Below are 16,618 nucleotides of genomic sequence, written 5' to 3'. Positions count from 1 at the left end.
TTCTGCTTCCCGTATTTTTGAATTGTTTTTTTAAATGAATTTTTGCTTTTCCCAGGTAAGAGATAAAGCACAGCGAGCTTCCCGTGTTCTTCTTGATATTGAGGCTGGTGCTCCTGTTCTGCTCATACCTGAAAGCTCAAAGTCTAACAGTCTTATTGTAGCTAATCTTGGAAAACTGAAAGTCAAGAACAGATTTCTGTTTGCGGGTATGCCGGGTACTTTTTCATTAAAGAACAAGGTAAGAACATTACTTCTTCATTTAGCAACTTGTGTTTTTTCTAGTTCTTGTGCATTTTATTTAGATACCAAAATAGTAAATGATTCTTACATTTTACTTTATATATACACTTTGTACTACTAGTAGTGAAACAGTCCGTGCTGTTGTGCTGGGTAATCAGGTTCTGGCCTGCTGCTGATTGTGCCCAGCTGCTCCCTTCTGTGCCTGCACCTGGGCTTGCTTTCTGAGACCTTCTGGGCAGAGGGCAGACTGTTCTGTGGAACTTGCTAGAACTGGCCTTGGTAGGCAGCAGGTCCCAGCTGGGTGTGCATCTGAATGTGGGAGCGTAACGGGCTTTCAGCCAGCTCTGTTCGGTAGCTCCTGCAGCTCTTGACCCAACAATGCTTCAGCAGTGTAAGTACCAGAAGGTAGAGATCTGTGTTGGCTAAGACGTGCTGGAACACACTGGAGAACAGAATTGGTTTTAACTTACATTTTTTTTCATGCTCTTAATGAAACTGAGTGTATGTAGTTGCTTTCATTAGGTGAAACATAATGAAAGGTTTCTAGTGAATGCTTGAACCTAAGGCTAGGCACAGGACAGGTAATAGTTGGTGTTGCTGTTGAGAGATGCAGCCAGAAAATTTGGGGTGAGGAAGATCCACCTTGGATGGCTTTCTCTGTCTCACCTATGCAACAGAATGGGTAGCCCTTCTGGGAACCCTCTAGTCCCAGTTTAAAGTGAGGCAGAAATCAGGTGGGCTAAATCGCTGCAGCAGTTTGATGGCGTGTCTGGTACCTCCATCTGATGTATACATACCGGTGTCCTTACTGTAAGGACATATGGGACCGTAGTATTGAATTGTCTTCTGTAGTCTAGTGTGCTGACATACTTAAAGGTTTGTAAGTGGTAGATGCCTAAATTAATGTTAGAAGTTAAAAGAAAGGATGTGTGCATAGTAATTTTATTTCTACTTAAACATGGTGTGTTATGTAGCACTGTAGAAATTTAAGCGTTTGACATGCAGTCAGGTGGGTTTTGAGTTTGGGTTGGGGTTTTTTTTGTTTCATTTTTTCTTTGTTCTATGCTTATTTTTGAGGATCGGATTTTACAAGGCAATACATACAAGGATCCAGTTTTATTTGAGGTATTTCACATCTTTATAGTAGTGTTCAGGTGCTCCTAATTTTATTTTTTTTTTTTTAAATGAAGTTTTCTTGTGGAATTCAGTGCTTTAAAAGTTACTTTATACGTTAAAAATGATGTTTCTGTTCTAAAGACTTTGCTGAATTCTGTAAGAATTGGATTTAAATTTGTTGTGGTGTGCTCTTTATGCATGTCTAGGAGCTATTTGGATTTATTGCATAAATTCATAGATTTGTAGATGGTGTGATGATTTTTCTATGCATGTATTTTTCAGTGTTGTCTTTACAGTTTAAATTTACACGTTAATGTCTTCAGATGTTTAATTTTATATCCTTAATCATGGTTGAAGTGAATTTTCCCAATGAATAATACTTTAAAACTATGTAAGGCAAGTAAGATTAATGATTAAAATCAGAAAGGAAGGTTTATGGGTGAGGATTGTATGGTGACATCAGAAGCTGGATACAGAAAGAAGTTGGGAAATGACAGTAGCGATATGGCAGTCATGGGTCAGGTGAGCAACCCCAGAGTAAGGGGCGAGTGGATCACTAAAGACAGATCATAGAATCATTTAGGTTGGAAGGGGCTACTTGAAGATCATCTAGTTCTCACCCCTGGTGATTGTTACCTGCTAGGGTGTGTGAAGCTGAGTAGAATTGAAACATGGGGTTAATACAGACTAAATGAACCCTGAAATTGGCCTCAGAATATAAAGGTACTGTGTAAACCCATTCCACCAGAACTATGGTTTTGGGAGAATAAATTCCTAATGTTGATGTGACTATTTTACTAGTGAACTGTACCCTTCGCAGGTTTTTGATGCTGGATAAGCTCATAAGATTTCCCCTGGATACGTGGTGGTGGGGAAAGGTCTAAAATATATATCAATGTAAATAAACTTTTTCTCTTTTCACCTGTGGGGACTTCAGCAGTAAGGGTAGGGATTTTTTTCTGTCTTAAACTTAGCTACTGCACAAAAAGTTTTGGACACATTTTGGTATGACGACTGAAGTATTTAAAACACATAAAATAATTTCATGTATAGAAGTGTTTGTTCCCATATTCTAATAAAATATTAAGTTACTGACATAATCTTGCAGAAATAATGGCATATGTTGTTTTCATCATCTGAAGGTGTTCTGAAAAACAAATTTAAATATTTATCAGTCTTTATTCTACAGAAATGCTTGATATCTTGACAGTATTACCCCTCTATTTTGTATTAATTTCATTTACGGGGTTTTTTTTTGGTTTTGTGCAAAAAACACTGGTTTTGAATTAATTTCCTGCTGAAAAGATTTCACAGCTTTTTTGAAAATGTTGCTGAAATAAACTTTTTTCGAAAGAAAATGTTTTAATTTTCTGTTAAGTTTATAGGAAAAAAGTTTGACCATCTTTCAACAGTAAAAGATCCTGGCATTCAAATAAAATATTTTGTTTTCTGACAGGAATTTGTTGCAGATTGAACCTTGGTGTATTGGTTCCTTAGAACTTAAATTAAAAACCTATTATTAATTACAAAATTACTTTAATTAGCAGGATTCAGTTCAATTTTCATCTCCTTTGGGAACCCCAAAACATAGCATGAAGAAAACAAGTACTGATGAATCAAAAGCAGTGATGGAAGGATTGTTCATGAAAAAATCATCAGGGACAAACGTTTCTAGGCTGAAGAATGAGCCCGTGCTGAGTACATTGAGTAAGCAACAAGGGCAACAACTAAAGCTACCTGTTGTACCAAACCCTGACAGCCCAGGTATGTGGTAAACAGTAGAAACACCATATAGAGAGAGCTCTTCTTTTTCCTTGTAAAATAATACAGTGCAGTTTTGCTTATATCTTCTGTGAAACTGGAAAAAGTAAGGCTTGCTGAGTCTAAAGATTGTAGATGTAAAAGAAATGGCTTCCTAGTTTCAGGGTTGCTTTTTTGCAGCTTGAAGGATCAGGGAATTGTAGTTCAGTTCTGGAAGAGCAATGCTGCAGTCTGGCCATGTTTTGAGATGCATATTGCAGATGTCTGGGGACTGTAGTTGGACTCGTAAATAAAAGTTTAAATTTACCTATGAATGAGTTTGGTGTCTGGAAGTTATGATATTGATGAGTGTGAATAAAAAAAAATAATTATATCAGAATAACTTCCAGGAGAAAAATTATTTATAAAGTTGCATTATACAGATTGTATTTTTCTTTCTTTATGTGTTATCTCCTGTGCACTTGCAGAGGATCACATCTGCCTCTTAGACTGCATTGTGGTTGATCTGCAGGACATGGACATATTTGCTGCGGAAAGATACCAGAGAGAGTATTCAAAGGCCATGGAAGATACTAGCATGGACTTGAGCTTTCCATCCTACTTCGTGAGGCAGACAGGAGGAAGCCTATTAACAGAACCTTTCAGACTGAAGTTACAAGTAGAGAGAAACTTAGACAAGTGAGTTTAAATAGGATTGCTTTTTGCTGTCATCCTAAACCCAGTGTTTTAGATGCCGTTCATTGTATCTTAGAAGTATTGCCTGCTCTTTTGTAGCACCTTGAAATACTGAGGTTTCTTTCTTTGTTATAGAGAGCTAAGTCATGCAGTTGCAGACATATCAATACATGGCAATCTGTCATCAGTCCATTGCACTCTGGATTTGAGCAAGTATAAGCTGATACGTGGACTGCTGGAGAACAACCTTGGGGAGCCTATAGAAGAGTTCATGCGGCCTTACGATTTACAGGATCCAAGAATTCATGTAAGAGGAGCTATATGCAGTTAAATTCTGTCTTGAAATGTCTGGGCGTTTGCTGATTAGGCTAAATTTCTGTTATTTTCTTGTAGTTTACCAATTGGAATGATGAATTTAAAAAAAATTTAAAAAAATCACGTAGATGAACAGCAAAGGAACCTTTTTGTCACACCTGTGAACTCTGGTTTATTATTCTCGGCAATACAGTTGCCCTTCCAGGTGTGGCTTGCTCTTGTGATTGCTTCGTGTTTCTGAGATTCTAGTCTTTAGAGGAGACGGTGTGACAAAACAGCCTAATTGTTAGTCCGTTTTAGGTCTGCCAAAATATATTGGTGGGGAAAAAAGTTAACAGATCTATGAGAACTGTACTTTCCCACCCCCTACTCCCCCCAAAGTATTTAGGCTGAGCTGCTGTTGCAGTATATTATTAGGACGTTAACAAGCTTAAGATTTTTCCATCTGAATGGAGCTTTTTGGAGCAACTTGAAGGTTATCCTGTAATCATGTTTGAGGTGATGATTCCTTTTGCATGGTGTCTATGACATACCTAAAGACTTACGAGATTGTGGAATGTGTATTACGTATTAAAAGCCCTCATTTTGTCCTATAAATCTGCAAGAAGAAGTTCAGTAATAAAAGCTTTACAGCAGAGCTTAGGCCTTGTTGTTTGTTGAGCAAATATTGCCTGTTTGGCTGTTGTCAAATAGTACCTTTTCAGGAAGAGTGCGGGCAGCACCTGGAAATAATCAATACTTACCCTTACCACTGGGAAGGGAAGTTGTTGAACAACCTGTTTCCTCTTGATCTTGTGGGTCTTCTAAGCATTGTCTGTGTCGCATGGCTGTAATCTTTGCTTAATAAGCAAATATGTGAACACAGCAGGGGGAAAAGTTGCTAGGAAGCGGCTAGGATTCTCTTTAAGAGAGGGGAGACTGGGTAAAGTTCTGCTAATACAAGTATGGTCTTCATGTCAAGCTTTTCACTTAAAACATCTTAAAAAGTTTTAGAAACGACAAATCCGATTTAATAATAGAAGGTTCCTGAAACACTTCGAAAGAATTGTTGGCTGTTTGTTTTTCTTGGGGGGGGGGGGGATGATGACAGCAACATTTTGTTTAAGAACAAAGAAGCTATAGAACAGTGGTTTGAAAATGGATTAATAGACATTTTTCAAGTTGAAGGCTACGTACTGTGAAATGTAGCGTTTCCCCAGCAACAGTTAATGAAACTCTTTGAAAGAGAAAGACACGACAGCTGTTTGCATTTGTCTAAAATAACAATATTTAGTTCAGGAATGAAAGTTAAACGGATGCGTTTAAAAAGAATGTTGGTGTTTTCTACTTTCAGACAGTTTTGAGTGGAGAAGTGTTTACTTCTATGTTGTTCCTCATTGACATGGTTAATGTGAGTCTGGAACTGATGGATCCAAAAGGAAAAGATGGGTGTAGCTCTTTAGCCAGGTATGAATTTTCTTTTGTTAGTGAGTATCTTATCCTAAATACTCCGCTCGTCTGAGCAGTTGTAGAACAGGAGTTAACATAATACATGAAAATACGATTTAATAATGCAATGAAGTAGAATTTCTTAATTAGAGTCTGAATTGAGAGTGTCAGTTGATCTGAAAGATGAAAGATACCGTTCAAAAGAATACTGTCTGTGTCTTTCAAGTTGTCCTTGAAATCACAGTTCGGTAATCAGTTGACTTGCTCAAGACAAATGGTATTCTAACTAAGAAGATGTTGAGAGGTAATCTTAAAAAACAGATTTCTGCTATGTTGTTTTTGTGGTTTTTGTTGTTTTTTTTTTTAATCCAGAAGATTCTGTATCAGTGGAAAGTATTACATAGAATATAGATCTGCTTTCTGTCTCTGTGACATGAGATGTGATTATTGTTGTTTTAAGAAATATATCAGCAGTATACCATGCATATTTTAAAAATAAGTTGCGTTTTATTCTCCTAGGTTTGATTTTAAGAAATCCAAGTTGCTTTTTGAGAGCTCTTCAAATGGAACAAAGTCAGTAAATTTGGTTTCTCATTCCATGATGGCATTTGACACACGTTATGCCGGACAGAAGTCTACTGCAGGCACGCCGAATGTGTTCAATTGCATCTTTCAGTCATCAAAGAATACTAGCAGTCCAGGAGCCATCCAGATTGAATTGCACTTCAGGTTGGAAATTCTGGGATTTATTTGTTTTGTTTGTTTTTATTAATTACATATTTGATCAGGTTTGTCTCCCTTTTAACACAGCTGTTACTAATGTAGATAAACTTGCTGGCATTGTATTTAAATATGAAGACTTTTTGGGGTGGTCAGTGGTACCTGATAGTTGTTAATTAACTGCAGGTTGTTGGATTTATTTTTTTTTTCTCCTCATTCCAATAAAATTTAGGTTTGAATGTGTAATGAGTTGGATGAACTTCTGGCCTCTTAAAATCAGTTAGATAAGTCTGGCTTGTCACTTGTGTGTTTGCATAAACACATATTATAGAATTTTTGATACATGTTGTGTAAAAGCTGTTTTCCAGTAGGTGTCACACTTGCCTTTCTGGGAGAATCACATCAATGCAGAAATGGCTCCTCTTTCAAAAAAAAAGTCTCTGCATTCTCTTCTGTATTCTGTCCTGCCCTGTTTGGTTTTCCTTATCCAGATCCCTTGCAGTGCTTAAAGGCATCGCAGTGGATGACTGTTTTGTTCTAATTTAATACTGAGAATGGGACTATGAAGTATAATGCCAGTATTTACCTGGATCAGCATGGTGTTTTGTTGAGGATGTTAACTAAAGAAGAAAAGGGTGAAATGAGATGACTAGAGATGTTGCTTTCAGGCACATCAGGTTTGTTCAGGCACACTAACCAAACTCAGCTTGTAACTCTTACAAGTACGATACCTTCTGAAGCAGTTGCAGCAGTAATGTAGAAAAAAAATCTGTGGACTTTTTTAGTCCAGTAGTAAACCTTGAAGGCCTTTGTAAAAACAACCAAACGAACTTGAGGCAACTGAGAGTAATTTGTTGTAAAGATGTGGATAATGTGTGGTGATTTTAATGGTACTATAACGAGTTTGTGTTCAGAAAGACACCAAGATTTTGATTTGAATAAAAAAAGAATGCCATGGGATTTACCAAATAACCCCAAACCAAGCAACCAAATGGTGACTGTTGAGGCAGTAGCTGCCTGGATTGAGGGTTAGTTTGCACAGCGTAGCCTAATCTGGTTTATGAGTGGTAGTTTCAGGAATTTTCTTCCCAACTGTTGTGCTTTTAAATTTTAGCCACATGAGCATGTGTTACGTTTTTACTGGTGAGAGCATCCTTGGCACTAGATGTAAGCTTTTGCAGAGCTCAATGATAGTGTTACACTGGCTCGTGCCTTTTGGAAATATCCTGGCGAGCCAGGGAGGGTGAAGGGCTTTTGCTATTGGAAGCAGTGCAGGCAGGCTGCTTCTCACAAAGGAATTACAGTTCTTCAGAGATTTTATAGTTCAGAATGTGTTGGATATAAAATTGTTTCATGGCATTTAAGTACTTAGATTATTTTCCAGTTAGCATGACCAAATATAATTGGTATTCCAGATCATGAAGCCAAACACTTTTATCCCCTCTAGCCAGATACTCAAAACGTGATGCTAGAAGTTCAGTAAGGCTAGCATTTTTTCTGAATGACAAAGAAGCTTCCTGTGCTGCAAAATGCTGTCAGGGCGTGAGAGGAAACACATTGTACGTCTAATCTTTTAGAGGGATATGGAGCCAGATCTAAGTTTCACACGCAGTACGTTAGGTTTGATACTGAACAGATGTATAATAATAATAAAAAGATCCATTTTAAAATTTGAGACTTTGCAAATTAATGTCAATAATATGAATATATTAAAGGAGCTTTTATAAGTTCATTTCTTGGTACATAGTTTTTCAGTTCATCTTTTGTATCATTACAGCTTAGAATTCATGTGGTTAAGATCCATTGGGTTTCTGTGGGTACAGCAACTTGATGAACTTCAATCTATTTTAAAATAGATACATATTTTAAAGGCTAGACACTCTGTAAACCAAGTGTATCCCTAAAAAGTTCCATATAGTTCTTACTCGCTTGATACTGGTATTTTTCGGCCTAATTTTGAATATATGCAAGATGTAAAATTCATACGTGTTCTTCTGTCTTCTTAAAAGGTCTACTAAGGATTCCTCCAGTTTCACAGTTGTTCTGAACAATCTTCGTGTATTTCTAATATTTGACTGGTTGTTACTTGTTCATGACTTCTTATATACTCCTGGAGATACCAAAAAGCGGGAAAGTCATGTTTCTTCCCGGCAGAGAACTTACAGCAGTGAAACAACTGTAGTTCCAAAAGCAGTGAAAAGTGGAGTAGTTACAAAACGTTCATCGCTACCTGTCTGTACAGAAAAACAACTGGAAGTTAAGGTTAATGTGACAGGTATGTGTTCTTTTCTAGTGCTTTTTTAAGGAACTTTTCTGATTAAAAGCTGTGTGCTAGTGGAAAACCATGTCCATTAAAGGATGGACAATCAAAAACCTGCTACAAATGCTGAAACCACCTTAATGGTATTTCCAAGCACTCTGTTTATTATTTGTCATTTTGTTTTGTTAAGGAACTGAATTTGTGGTCGTTGAAGACATGTCTTGTTTCGATACCAATGCAATTATTTTGAAGGGGACCACTGTTCTCACTTACAAGCCCAAGCTGTTAGATCGTCCTTTCTCTGGTAGTTTGTTTGGCATTGAGGTAAGAAGAAATAAGTTTTGCTTTTGTAAAACATACAAAATTAGCAGAGCTTGTAAAGATACTTTACTGTAAATGTATTTACAATAGGTGTAGTCCACAATGAAGTTTTGTAGTTTGTCATCAAATGCTCTCATTCTATACCAGTTTTAAGAATGGTTTTATATTGTTTCTGTTAAGACATTGAAACCCTTGACTATAATCTCAAAATATTGCTAGTTACTAATTGGCTTCCAGCCATAAGCAGGTAAATTAATTGAAAGCTGAGGAGTGACTGGGTAGACAGAAGCCGACATAGTCAGCAAAGGCCTGCAAGCTGTAGTCGTAACCGACTTGAAGTGAACAAGCAGTATGGTGCCATTGGAATATGCGAATAGGCGTCTTTTGCAAGTAGGAATTTTGAGTTTGGCAAAAATGCAAGGATCACTTTGCAGTGCTGCGGCCTGTCTTGGGGAACCAGAGCAGAAGAAGCTCTGAGCAACTGACAGGAGAGCGACAAGAGCACTCAGAATTGAGGGTTGTGTTGAGATACTGGGAAAGTTTAAAAACTTGCTCAGAAGAAGAGGCTGTGCAGAGATGTGGTAAATTCTAAGTGGTTATTGTAGACCAACGAATAAAGCGTTTTCCATATCTGTGACAGAAGGAGTAGTGGAGCTAAACTTAGTGGTGAAGGGAATATTTGGTTACACATCAGACTCTTTAGCTGGCCACTGGAATAAATTGTCTGGAAAGATTTTGGACTCTCTGCTGTCTTAAAACTTACGATGGAATAGACTACAGAGAACGGTTAGTTCATGGCTATAGTTCATGTTTTGTGATACAATTGGTCTTTGATTTTGAGGTTTATGCCAGGCCTGTTTTTTCAGTTCCTAATTTTTTAAAACCATTTGTAATTTTTAGGTTTTTTCATGCCGGTTAGGAAATGAACAAGAGACGGCACTGTCGATTATTGATCCAGTACAAATTCAGATGGAACTCATTGGGAATGCTTCCTACCCAAGTGGTTCAGGACTGCTGGATGCTTTCAATAGTGAGGATTTTCCTCCTATTCTAGAGGTAATGTTAAAGGCATGAATAAAACTGTAGGCAATAGAGGGTATGATCTAGCACACATTTTTTTATGCTCAAGGATTCAATAGAATGCGTCCAAATGCATAAAAAAAAATAAAAGAGTAAGATAAATTTTTCCTGAAGTGGAAAAGGCAAAGAAACAAGCATGCAGAAAATGCTCTTAGTGGTAATGGAGGAATGGTTTCTGGGATGTGTTACAGATATTAGTAGTGGGGAAAAAAGTGGGCTGGTAATGTAGACACATTAGATACTAATACCTGAAAGAAAAAGGTTTATTTTCTGTATCTCATTGTTAGTGTTTGTTAGAGGGGAGATCTGTTCAGGGACTTCTTTTTACCATTATACCAAAGGAAAACTGCCCCCACCCCTGCCCCCGATAAATGCTTTTAATGCTTTTGGTTGTTAGTAAATAATGACAAGTTGGTTACAAGTTTACTGGAGCTTTAAAACAGTATTTTAAACAGTCATCAGATTTTAATATTAAATCTTGTCTTCCTTTGGGAAAAGCTTTGTTAATATCCAAAGTATACAGGAAAAATAAGTAGAAAACAGTAACTGAATCTTATTTTTTATTTTTTTATTTAGATTCAGTTGCAAGCACTTGATATAAGACTGTCCTACAATGATGTTCAACTGTTCCTGGCAATTGCGAAGTCAATTCCTCAACAGACCAGTGCAGCTATGCCTGACCCAACTGTATCGATTGCTGAAAATACTGCTAGTCCTTCCAGTTTAGCCCTGGTGACTGAGGCGTCCTCCTTGCCACATGAAAACAGAGAAATACCCAAACGTGTGTTGGATCCTGTTCTTGGTATGTTTTAGCTGTTGGAGTGAAGCCAGATTTTAGATCTAAAGGAGATTTCTGGAATGTGAAAGCTTGACTATGTGCTTAAGACAAAAGATGTTGATATCTTCATGATGTAAAACCCTTCATTGATTCGAATTACCTGACAAAAGCATTTTACTGATGATACTATTTTAAAAAAAAGTAGATTGTGGGTTGGTTTTTTTTTTTTTCTGCTTGTAGTATGACAGTGGGTTGTTTTATAGTAAGTTTTATTTAGTGTCACTTGTCATTGTAAATCATCATGATGGAGTACTTCTTAGGTAGCAAACTTCTAAAGGAGGAAAGGGCCACCTCTTCAAACTCATTAAAGTGAAATTATAAAGCCATTATAATTACTAGTTGCCTCTTCATGTTTAGCAATCTTCTGGTTTGGTGATGTTGCTTTTTTGTAAAGTAAAAATTGTGTGTGGTTGGAACCACTGCCTGACAATAGCAAGGAACTACACACTGGTGAAAAAGGCTTTCTTCTGCTCTGCTGCGCTTGACAGCCATGTAGGGAGTTCCAAATAAATGGGTAATTGTGTTCTGAATGAAGGTTTGGTTTACAAAAAAAATTCTGAAATTCAGGGAGTACATTGGCTTCCCATAGGAGAATATAAATAGCCCATATGTTGTAGAGTGTAAACATGATGAGTTGGGGATTTGGTTTTCAGGCTTTTCTTTTTTTTTTTCTTTCTTTTTTCTTTTCTTTCTTTTTTTTTTTGTAAAAGCAGTGGTGAATTATATGCTTTTTCTACAGTGGTGATCTTAAACAAACCCCTGTTTTTCATGCAGATATGTTTTGATTTTAGAAATGAAAAAGAAGTAGATAACTGTCAAGGATTTGTGATTGGTTAACTGTTTAATTACAGAGGTACAGCTGGCTCGCCTCCAGGAGCTGGGATTCAGTATGGAAGATTGTCGTAAAGCTCTTCTGATCTGCCAAGGTAACCTCAAATATTCTGAGCTGGCCTTGCAGATTGTTCACATTGCCTAACTTGCAATTAAGTAAAAACTTTCAGGCTGTAAGGTAGCTGATGCAGAAGCATTATTTCCTTCTTTTCTTTACTTTGGCTCTGTGTTGGCGCGTAATCTTAAGCATTCTAATTTTTCTGTTCTACTACTGTGTACAACTTGCTGCCCCCCAAGATTATTCTTGCTTTTGGGGATGTTGGATGTGGTGTGTTGGAGTGTATTTTCGTTTTGGGCTTTGGGCTATTTAGTTTATTGGGTTTTTTTTCTTTTGTGATATACCTATTTCTTGCCATTATCTATCTCTTTAGAGCACGTGTTTTCATCTCTCCCTTTTTGAATCATGCTTCTGCATGCAGTACGTGAAAAGAAGATGCTTTCACACAAGTGGTTCTTTAGCTCTGTCATGTTTCTGACCTTTCTTAAGGCATTGATAGTATTAGATACAGATTTATATTGTATTGCCACTTGGTTTGAAAACTTCAAAACATATTTCTTATTCTTAGAAAATACCAATTATTTATAATCTTTTCATATTCATGTTATTAAATAGAACACATTCAAGGTACTGTTGGTGTTTTGCTGCACTTCTTGAGAGAGGGAATTAGTTTGCTTCCATATGTTGTTTAAGTACATTTCCTTGAGAAAGTAGGTGATGATTGATTGACCGTTTGGTTTTATCTAAGGTGACTTAAAAAAGGCAGCGAGTTGGTTATTTAAGAATGCTGAACCTGTGAAATCAGTTTCCCTGACCTCTTCTGCTCGAGATAGCCAGGGGATTGTGCCTTTTCAGTTCATCTCTGGAGTGGAAATAAAAGCAGAAAGTATATGCATTTGCTTTATTGATGACTGCATGGACTGTGACGTTCCCCTTGCTGAGTTAACCTTTTCACGTGAGTATCTTGTTTTGCTGAGTTGCGTAAAACTGCTGTCACTTACTTGTGCGTTCAGCGCCATGCTCTGGTTTCTTAGGACTTGTGAAATTTCAACGGACAGTGTTGTGGTGGTGGTTGTTGTTGTAGGGGGTTTGGGTTTTTTGGGTTGATGATTTTTTTTTTTCTTCATTTTTTGTTTGTTTGAAGTTTTGGTTTTAAGATTATAGTCTTTGTAGGGTTATGTTTCTGTTTTCCCCTTTATACATCACATAACAAGTGGAGTCTGTCCTGAGCAGAACCCAAGGGAGGCTCCATAGGCATGGCTGTCTATAAATGCTATTTGAAGAGTATTATGATATGCTTTTTGTACCGTTTCAGTTTAAAAGACGATACAAAACCTTCTGTTGCTTGCTTAACAGTTCAAAAAATCTGGAAAGTTGATTGGTTTGCATTAGTATAACATTCACTTCCCCCCCTCCCCAGGCTTGAATTTTCTCCAACATTTGAGAGCCAACCCTGAAGGCTATGCTGATTTTACCCTCTCTGGAGATTACTACAATCGTGAGCTTTCAGGTGAGATACTTGGGGGTAGAGGTTGTTTTTCTTTGTTTAAGTTTAAGAAAAAAGCCTTGGCTACTACAGTAGGCTGAAATTCACCAGATTTGAAATACATATAAGGGAAGGTGACAGACAGGATGACTGTTGGGGTGTGTGAGAACGCGTGATCCTAGACAAGATATTCTAACTTGATATCAGATGGAGGGACATGGAAAGTAGAGACATTACGGATATGAAAGTTGCTTTGAAATTTTCAAATGTAACGGCATGAAAAGGTTACATAACTATCTGTGTCTGTATTCACTTCTCTTTTTTTTAGTATTTAATTGGTTTGATGCATGCAGTTGTTTCAGGAAGGAAAAGCACATGAGGGCAGGTGATTAGGCTGAGGAGAACAGATTAAGAAAGACAACCGTCATTTATGTTTTCATATATAAAAAAGCAAGTTATGCCTCAATACAGGTCAGACACTGACAAAAGAAATGATCTGTTTCTGTGTTTTCTCTGAATTTAGAAGCTAAATTTTCTGTTACAAAATTGGTGACACAAACTTAGAAATTTTCTGTCAATAAAAAGGTAGGGTTTTTTTAAAAATAAAAATACATAGGGTGTTTTTTTAAAATAGCTTTTAGACCTTTGTCTTTTGTGATAATAGTAGGCCAACATACGTATAATTGTGTGAAAATAATTTTCAAAACTGTTTCAGAGAAATTAGTTCCAGCTAACTTCAGTGTGAAGCTGTAATTGCCTTCTAATGCTTTCCTCGGAGTAAGATATTTCTGCAGGACCATACATACAGTATGCACTGGTTCAGATGGAGGGGCTGGAGCAACTTTGTATTAGCTAGTGAATTAAATCTGTGGGCTTACAAGTTCATTTTGAACACAGACTGGAAGCAAAGGACCTCATTATTAAAGCTGTATTATTAAATTCTTAGATATGTAAACAGCATTCCAATGTGGCCTTCAAATCTGTAATCCATGTGACGTTTTCTGTTTGTTCTCAGGCTGGGAGCCGTTTATTGAGCCGTGGTCGTGTTCAGTTTCTTGGCAGCAACAAGCTTCGAGCCGCCTCCACCCTTCCCGACTGAAGCTGGAAGTGAAAGCTAAACATCGTTTGGATATAAACATCACCTCTGTCTTCCTAGGTATGTAGGAGTATTCCCTGAGAGCACCACTACACGGTCTGACTTTCACTGTACTGAAAATGACAGACTTCTCTAATTGAGTCCTGCTGCTGTCCCATAGCTGGAGGGAGGGGAGACTTGGCACAAATCCCTACATACTTCACATGATATTGTACACAGGTGTGCATTTAGGCAGCCTGTATTTTATCAGATATTGTGGAAGTGTAAAGACATGAGCTACATATTTTAGAGGTTAGTAGGAATTCTTTCTCTGTCATATGAATTCTATAAAATTCATATGTTATTTGAAATTCATTTTTAATCAGAAGCAGGCTTTCATCTAAAGCTTTCCATACTTTACAGTACTTAAAAATATTTTGATAAGCTTGTCATTTTTCAGTACATTGACAGGTGTAGTGAGGAGCTACTTATTTCAGTTTTGCAGTCTCTGACAACCTGAGCTGTCAATTCCCACTTCAGGAAATCAAAATACTTTGTTCATCATTAACTCAGACTTTATGTAAGCTTCTGTGTTGTGCGATGATGATTGTGTGCATTTCCTAGAAAAACTGTTGCTTATTCTGTATGCAAATCTGAATAATTTGGTGGTCACAGTAAAAAAATATAAACACCGGAGCTTGCAAACGTAACAGAAGAGCCTTCCTTGTTCCTTGAATATTTGTTCCTTTCTCCCACAAGGCTTGTGGGGTTGGCAGAAAGAGGGAGCCACGGTGGGAGGAAAAGAAGCAAATCAATGATTCCTAAGAGTTTCCATGATGCCTTTTATACTAGCGGTAACAAGTAGTAAGACTAGTTTATGGCTAATACTGTGCCAGAGGACTCCGGTGTGTCTTGATATTTATGCAGGAATGTGCATGTACCTCTTAAAAAGAAAAAAAAATAAATCAGAAACTGCTTCTGACCTGAAAATATTTAAGGTTAATGGCCTTCTCAGGGAGAGCTTTTATATTGCCACAGGAGTGTCTTAAGAACATGGAATTCCACTGAAAGTTTTTTTAAAAAAATATCTTAAGAATATAAAAATATTTGGTTTTGAAGATACTGCTGTGATTTCATGAGCTGTTGTTTGTCTTTAACTTATGTAAGTGGCTCATAGAAAAAGCAGTGAAGTAAAACTTTTGCCATTGAAGAGCAGTAACTTCAGTGTTATGAATTTAACGTACTTTTAAATTACTTTCTTTACTTTCACCTTGGAGGCATTTACTGTCTGTGCTTATATTCCTCTAGAACAATATACGTGTACCAAACAGTCATGGATGGAAGATTACTGCAAACAGGACAAAGAAGTGAATTTAATCAGTTCAGAAGACTGGATGGGTTCTTCAGTGGATCCACCGTGTTTTGGGCAGAGTATGATATTCATTAATCACACTATTTGAAACAGTCCTGACACATACAGTCACCAGTCTAATGTATTACAAACATAAGTATTGGGTCTCCATGGCGTACAATGAGTTGTTAGAGGTATTTGGCAAAAAAGGCAAAAATGCTATGTTCTGTTCAATTGTGTTCAATTCTTTAAAAACAAAAACCTTTCTGGCTGCTTAGCTTTGAGTGAGAACTTTGCACTGCTAGTTCTGCTTCCTTTTTTTGGTCACACTTTCAAAGTTAATGAGTGACTATCCTGTCAAAGATTAAATAAGAATGTCGACTTTAGGGTGCGTGCAGTTCAGACGTGATCTTTCTCTTTCTGTACTTTCTTTCTGTACGTTTCTAATGAGTTTCTGGAAAGAATGCTGTTACATTCATGAAACAATTCTCTAAGTGACAGCTTTTGATATGTGGCAGGTCTTTTCAGCTTCTTTTCTTCCATTATTACTTCTGGAAGAAATGTTAGCAATTCAAATGCCAGCGCAGTTAAGCAGCTGGGTTGGAGACTCCAAGACTGATTGCGTGATGCCGGCTGTCTGTATCTTTCCTGATGCATGATGGGGAAGAGTCTACCTGTATTTGTGTGTTTTTCTTGCCAGCTAACTTTGTCTTTCCTGTCTGCCAGGCCTTCCTCTTGTCTACCTTAGAACTAGGAGTACAGCCAGTTTGACTAACCTAGAGCATCAGATCTATGCTAGAGGTACTGTATAGCAGAGAGAGACAAAAAGGCTTTTTTCTTCTTTGGAGGGCTCTTGTATAATAAATGCTGTGTTGTGTATGTGACTTGCTGGTAGATTGGCCTCTGTATTAAAAACAAACAAAGAAACAAAAAACCCCAAACCAGACAATGTAACAGCTACTTTGATTTTAAGCTTCTTAACTTAGTAGTTCAGCATCTCTTATGTTCCTCTCTGGGCCCTTCAGGAAAGAAGGGAGAAGTGTAACTAATCCTGTGTAGGAAG

The 16,618-nt window shown here is 37.3% G+C and overlaps 1 protein-coding gene across 6 annotated transcripts in view; it reads left to right on the top strand.

Moving 5' to 3' along the window:
• The window catches only part of VPS13D (vacuolar protein sorting 13 homolog D), a 107,521-nt gene that overhangs the window by 25,411 nt on the left and 65,492 nt on the right, over positions 1 to 16,618 (top strand). For 3 of the 6 annotated variants that reach the window (XR_008820604.1, XM_056330492.1, XM_056330490.1), the window contains exons 25-40: positions 56 to 238; positions 2,901 to 3,120; positions 3,585 to 3,795; positions 3,928 to 4,099; positions 5,441 to 5,553; positions 6,055 to 6,264; positions 8,265 to 8,530; positions 8,706 to 8,839; positions 9,737 to 9,892; positions 10,493 to 10,718; positions 11,606 to 11,680; positions 12,392 to 12,598; positions 13,064 to 13,153; positions 14,145 to 14,285; positions 15,513 to 15,635; positions 16,282 to 16,356. Coding sequence is in view for 5 of the 6 variants with exons in the window: in XM_056330492.1 (XP_056186467.1) it covers positions 56 to 238; positions 2,901 to 3,120; positions 3,585 to 3,795; positions 3,928 to 4,099; positions 5,441 to 5,553; positions 6,055 to 6,264; positions 8,265 to 8,530; positions 8,706 to 8,839; positions 9,737 to 9,892; positions 10,493 to 10,718; positions 11,606 to 11,680; positions 12,392 to 12,598; positions 13,064 to 13,153; positions 14,145 to 14,285; positions 15,513 to 15,635; positions 16,282 to 16,356 (2,602 nt within the window). In the remaining variant the exon portion in view is untranslated. The remainder of the gene's footprint in view (positions 1 to 55; positions 239 to 2,900; positions 3,121 to 3,584; positions 3,796 to 3,927; positions 4,100 to 5,440; positions 5,554 to 6,054; positions 6,265 to 8,264; positions 8,531 to 8,705; positions 8,840 to 9,736; positions 9,893 to 10,492; positions 10,719 to 11,605; positions 11,681 to 12,391; positions 12,599 to 13,063; positions 13,154 to 14,144; positions 14,286 to 15,512; positions 15,636 to 16,281; positions 16,357 to 16,618) is intronic. The other 3 variants (XM_056330491.1, XM_056330494.1, XM_056330493.1) reach the window with 3 other exon arrangements.

The sequence above is a fragment of the Falco biarmicus genome, chromosome 3 (genome assembly GCF_023638135.1).
Source record: "Falco biarmicus isolate bFalBia1 chromosome 3, bFalBia1.pri, whole genome shotgun sequence".
Lineage (NCBI taxonomy): Eukaryota > Metazoa > Chordata > Aves > Falconiformes > Falconidae > Falco > Falco biarmicus.
Note: the sequence above shows the minus strand (reverse complement) of the source record. Positions and strands in the feature narration are given on the sequence as shown.